Source organism: Pongo abelii, chromosome 1 (genome assembly GCF_028885655.2).
Source record: "Pongo abelii isolate AG06213 chromosome 1, NHGRI_mPonAbe1-v2.0_pri, whole genome shotgun sequence".
NCBI lineage: Eukaryota > Metazoa > Chordata > Mammalia > Primates > Hominidae > Pongo > Pongo abelii.
In genome coordinates, this window is record NC_071985.2 from 94120180 (window position 1) to 94126179 (window position 6000).

Sequence of the window (6000 nt, forward strand, 5' to 3'; positions counted from 1 at the left end):
AGCACTCCCACTACCACAGTACAGCCTCAGGGAGGACATTTTCTTTCTTTCTTTCTTTCTTTTTTTTTTTTTTTTGAAACAGAGTCTCGCTCTGTTACCCAGGCTGGAGTGCAGTGATGCGATCTCCACTCATTGCAGCCTCCACCTCCCAGGTTCAAGCAATTCTCCTGCCTCAACCTCCCGAGTAGCTGGGATTACAGGTGCGCGCCACCACCCGGCTAATTTTTTGTATTTTTAATAGAGATGGGGTTTCACCATGTTGGCCAGGCTGGTCTTGAACTAGGGAGGATATTTTCTAAACTGTCCCAAACAGGATACAGCATGAAACAATAGTGCTGTGTAAATCATGAAACATTCCGTGATTCTATTTATTCTGTGACAGTGCAAACATCAGTTTCTTCTTTAAGGTAGACATTTTATGACGTAATGAACACCCCCTCATGGGGAGATCTGCTGGAACCTTGGCCAGCTGTGCTCCCGGCATGGTACCCTTGCAGCCCCTCTGCCCCTTGGGCATGAGGCCTCAGGGGCTGACTTGTGTCCTCTGTGTTTACATGTGTGTGTGGGCACAGCAGCTGAAACCTGCTGCTATAAATTTTAGGTATTGACAGTTGAGGAGGCTTGGGGGCTGTGCTGGAGGTAGAATAGTAGTTGCAGTGATTTGCCTCTGAAGCCCTATTCACCAAGCTTTTAGCAGGGCTCCCCACTACCTTAGAAAGGCAATTGGAGCTTTGGGCAGTGGGATATCATAGCCAATGAGGCTTATTCAAGGTGTGATAGTTGCTAATTGAAAACTTTACCAATACCCACCATGATGACTTGAAATATAATTGGCATTGGCAATTTTTGACAGTCTCTACAGAGACTGAACCAAAAAAAAAAAAAGGCAATTGGAGACTTGGCAGGTGAAAAAAGACGACGGTTAGACATAGACCTTCTCTACTTATCTTTTTCCATCTTTTTATTTTTAATTGTTATTATGAAAGTGATACCTACACATTATTATTATTATTTTTTTTTTTTGAGACAAGATCCCACAGGCTAGAGTGCAGTGGCATGATCATAGCTTACTGCAGCCTCTACCTCCCAGGTTCAAGCAAGTCTCCTGCCTCAGCCCCCTGAATAACTGGGACTACAGTGCACGCCACCACCCTAGCTAGTTTTTAAGTTACATGTAGAGATGGAATCTCCTTATGTTGCCCAGTCTGGTCTCAAACTCTGGGCTCAAGTGATCCTTCTGCTTTGAACTCTCAAAGTGCTGGGATTAACAGACATGAGCCACTCGCCCAGCTGATTTTTTTTTTTTTTTTTTTAAGTTCAACACTATTTTTAAAAACCACCTCTTGGTTGGATGCGGTGGCTCATGCCTGTAATCCTAGCACTTTGGGAGGCTGAGGCGGGCGAATCACTTGAGGTCAGGAGTTTGGGAAGCTGAGGCGGGCGAATCACTTGAGGTCAGCCTTGCCAACATAGCGAAACCCCATCTCTACTAAAAATACAAAAATTAGCTGGGTGTGGTGGCGTGTGCCTGTAATCCCAGCCATTTAGGAGGCTGAGGCAGGAGATTTGCTTGAACGTGGGAGGCAGAGGTTGTAGTGAGCCAAGATCGCACCACTACACTCCAGCCTCGGCAATAGAGTGAGACTCCATCTGAAAAAAAAAACAAAAAAAAAACACACACACATCTTTTCATCCTGTTAAAACACAGCACCTCATGGTTATTATGACTTAGATTTCTTTAACTCTGAGTACCATCTTCACTGAATTTTTGTGGTCTTCTTGAATCCCTTACATCTGTCATTACACACTCCCTGTCCCCTCATCCCCACAGTCCTCCTGGAGGCAGCTCCCTCATAGGAGCCTGTGTGCTCTCCCCAACTCCAGGTTCATCCTCACTTTTCCTCCATGCAGATTACCAGTTGACCAGTGCAGAGCTCTCCTCCTTACCAGCCTTTAGTTCACCTGGGGGGCTGTCGCTAGGCAATGTCACTGCCTGGCAACAGCCACAGCAGCCCCAGCAGCCGCAGCAGCCACAGCCTCCACAGCAGCAGCCACCGCAGCCACAGCAGCCACAGCCACAGCAGCCTCAGCAGCCGCAACAGCCACCTCAGCAACAGTCCCACCTGGTCCCTGTATCTCTCAGCAACCTCATGTGAGTCTTGGGGAGACTCCATGTGAGTGTGTGGGAAGGGAGAATTGAGGAGCGGGAAGAGGAGGGACCTCTTGGGAGTTGGGTTCCCTGCAGGGCTCTAGTGGACATCCTATGAGTCTGTGCACTGCACAGTCTGTTAGGCAACAGTGGCACCCCTGGGGTCTCTTGTACAGACCGAAGAGGCTCACCCTGAACCCCTTCTGAGAGCCAGCCCCAGGGTAGGGAGTGGGAGGTGGGGGGCCCTGTGTTGCAGAAGATGACATGGGATGGAAAGAGAACTAATATTTCTTATTTCCCTTCTCTTCCCTTCATTCGACCCTCTTCTGATCACTTTCCATCCAATTGCCTCTCCCCAACACCCCATCCCCCATATTCTCATCCTCTGTTCTCTCTCACTTTCTGTCTGGTGTCCTATCACTTGTTCTGTCACTCACCCCCTCTGTTTTTATCCCTTGTACCCCATTTCCACTGCCTGCCTCCAGCCCGGGCAGCCCCCTGCCCCACGTGGGTGCTGCCCTCACAGTCACCACCCACCCCCACATCAGCATCAAGTCAGAACCGGTGTCCCCAAGCCGTGAGCGCAGCCCTGCGCCTCCCCCTCCAGCTGTGTTCCCAGCTGCCCGCCCTGAGCCTGGCGATGGTCTCAGCAGCCCAGCCGGGGGATCCTATGAGACGGGGGACCGGGATGACGGACGGGGGGACTTCGGGCCCACACTGGGCCTGCTGCGCCCAGCCCCAGAGCCTGAGGCTGAGGGCTCAGCTGTGAAGAGGATGCGGCTTGATACCTGGGTACTGTAGCATCACCTTTCCTGTCTGCCAGTGTCTGCTACACCCAGGGACTGCCCCACTTGCCCCCTAACCTGTTTTATTTCCCACCCAAGAGGCCTTGTGGCCGGCTACCCCTTCCGCCAGCCCTTCTAGGGCAGCACCAACACCCCTTCACACCTGCCAAAGGCCCATCTTCTCCCTCCCTCCAGCATCAGTCCTTCTGCTCGATGACTTCTTCCCCTCACAGCTGGCCCTGCCACTAGAATCCTGGCCCTATGGGGAGAGGGGAGTGGGGGGTGCATACCCGAAGCCTGGGCCACCCCCTCACACCCCCTTCTCCATCTCCTCTCTTCACAGACATTAAAGTGACGATTCCCACTCCCCTCCTCTCAGCCTCCCTGATGAAGAGTTGACAATCTCACCGCCCGCCCTTCCCTGCCCCGGGCTCCTCCCGCTCGACCCCCACTTCCTTTCTTGTGCTTCGTGTCCTGTTGACGGTTACATTTGTGTATAATTATTATATTATTATTATTATTATATTTTTTTTAATTTGGATTCTCGCTTTGGAGAGGGGGATGCTCTCATCCCCTCTTTCTGTACCCCCCACCATTTTCACTGGCTGGGGGGCTCTCTTTTTCGCGGGAAGGGGGGACACTTTGCACGTTGTACACATATGCTGCAGGAAGGGGGTGGGGGGCCCAATAGGCCTTTGGGAAAGGACAGGTGCCGAGCCCTGCATGTGGAGCCCTCCCACCCCACCCCCAGATAGAGGGAAATAACCAAAAAACTACCAAGCAACAGAAACCCACACTCTAGACTGAAACCCCAAAGTGGGCTTGTTGGGTGGGTTTGTGTTTCAAGGGGAAAGTGAGGCAGAGGTTCTGAAAAGGGTCTCTGTTTTTGGGTTCATGTAGCCATAGGCACATGGAGCAGAATACCTAAGCCTGGCCCCCAAATGCCCCTGCACACACACGTGCCACACCTGCACTAATTCTTGTGTGTGCTGCACCCCCAAGGTGTGTGGGTGCTGGCTGAGCTTTGGGCTGGGAAGGCAGCCTGGGAATCTGAGGCTGGAGACAGGGGTTTGAGGTGGGGGCCTCTCTGGAAGCACATTTGGAGAGAAAGACAGAGAGCCATGAGGAGAGGGCTGAGGAGGGCAGAAGGGCTAGGCAGGGGGCAAATTGGGCCCCTCCCTTCCCCAGCTTTTCTCTAAGATATACAGTGCAATAGCTCCCCACCCCTCAGTTGACGCCAGCCCTGTAAAGCTGGCCACAATGTGCAGGGAGAATGGGGAGAGGGTCTTCAGTGAGGTGGCTGGGGCGAGAGTCCGCCTGGACTTCCCTGGGGTGCTCCAGGCCAGAGCTCTTTCATTGGGGCGAGTGTGGTGAGGGGACGTCCTTGGCCTTGCACGCACACTACCTGGGGGAGTCAACACTGGGATGGTCTGTGGGGTGGGAGGGCCTACGGATGGGTCCGTAGAGGTCCCACCTCCCTCATTCCTCCTTGGTCCCTCTCCCTAGCTTCTCCTGTTAGCTCCTTCTGCTCCTGACCCCACCTCCTTGCTCTTGGCGCCCCCATTGTCTCTGGCTACCTCCTTGTCCCACCACCTCCAGGCTGCATCCCACCTTCCCTCTTGGCTACTGTAATTGTAAATAGCGACCTTTGGAAAACGTTAGCGGTGTAACAGTCCAGGAAACTGTTTTTTGTTGTTGTTGTTGTATTGATATGAAATGAGATTCTATTTTTGTCAAAGTATATTGTAATAATAATGACTCAAACGGCCCGTACTGTACAGACGAGATTCTTCTGCTGTTGTTCTTGCTCCCCTCCCCTCCTCTGAGTCCGCCCCTCCCTGCTGCCTCCTCAGTGGGGCAGTGGGCAAGGGGCCCAGGGGCAGCCGAAGCACGGGGTCCTGAGACCTCAGGCAGGATTGGAGATCAAACCAGAGGGGGCAGGCCCCCAGCCTGCTCTCTAGGATCACCCCCCGCCCTAAGGGGCCTGGCCTGGGGTGACGTGGGCAGGCAGACTGTCTGCCCCACTCCTTCACACAAGCCCAGCTCCTCTGCCCAAGGGGTGCGGTGCTCCCTTGGGGTTTCCTCCCAGTTGGAGAGTAGAGTTAGACAAGGCCCAGTTTTGTGTTAGCCGACCGTCTTTGCCCACCTCTATGACCCAGCCTCTTGCAGTATTCCCATACTTGATGCAGGGAAGGAACCAGAAGCAGAGGGGCCTCTACGCAGGTACACACGTGTACCTGAGTGTGTTCATGAGGGCATCTGGTGTTTATGTGTCTGAGTGTAGCTTTGTATTTATGTGTGTGTGTGTGTGTGTGTGTGTATGTCTGATTGCACGGGTGTACCTTTGTATTTATGTGTGTGTCTGGTTGCACGGGTGTGCCTCTGTGTGTCTCTGACCCTGGCTGGGTGTGTATGCAAATCTGTGTGACTGGAGCTCTAGGGGCATCTCTGTGTCTGAGTGTGCCTGGTGTGTGTTTACAAAGGGAGAGTTGGCTGCTCCAGCTCCACAGCCCTGGGACCCCAACTCCCGTCTTCCCTGCTCCTTTCCCTGTGTTCACCCTCATCTCTGACACATCGAACTGCAGTTGGGGGGATTGGCAGCCCTCTGTGCTTCTCCCTGCAGCCCTACCTCTGCCAGGGCCTCTCCCTCCAGGGACCTCTGCTTCCACCCACATATGTCCACTTAGTCGCCCACACTTGACACACAGTTCCTGGAGTACCCTCTTTCCCCAACCCCAGACCTGCTTTCAGAGCAAAACTCAAGTCCCTCTTCCTCCGTGAAGCTTCTCCCTCAGCTGAGCAGTGATCCGTTCTTACTCACTCTTAACCCCAATCCGCTGACTGGGTGGGGGCAGCATGTCCAGCCTTCCCACCTCTCCTGCAGGCTTCTAGAGGGAGTTTCAAAAACTGATGAGCCTCGATCCAGGGCTTGAAAGAAGCCAGGGTGTAATCTTGTTCATGCATGCATCCCCAGAGCCTCACCCAGTGCCTGGCACATAGTAGGCACTCAGTAAATGCTGAATGGGTGAATAGTTGAATGATAGGTGCTCAATAAATGAATGAATG

At 53.0% G+C, this 6000-nt stretch overlaps 1 protein-coding gene and 1 non-coding gene across 6 annotated transcripts in view; both read left to right on the forward strand.

Moving 5' to 3' along the window:
- MEF2D (myocyte enhancer factor 2D) overlaps positions 1-4717 on the forward strand; it is a 35284-nt gene extending 30567 nt beyond the window's left edge. For 4 of the 5 annotated variants that reach the window (XM_054551164.2, XM_024252607.3, XM_054551170.2 and 1 more), the window contains 3 exons: positions 1912-2152; positions 2635-2941; positions 3278-4717. In XM_054551164.2, coding sequence (XP_054407139.1) covers positions 1912-2152; positions 2635-2941; positions 3278-3289 — 560 coding nt within the window. In that variant the 3' untranslated portion in view covers positions 3290-4717. The remainder of the gene's footprint in view (positions 1-1911; positions 2153-2634; positions 2942-3277) is intronic. The other variant, XM_054551176.2, reaches the window with a different exon arrangement.
- Positions 728-865, forward strand: LOC112130874 (U4 spliceosomal RNA). The gene has a single exon (XR_002913052.1). It is a non-coding gene; the product is annotated as a U4 spliceosomal RNA (small nuclear RNA).
- Positions 4718-6000: the final 1283 nt, after the last annotated feature.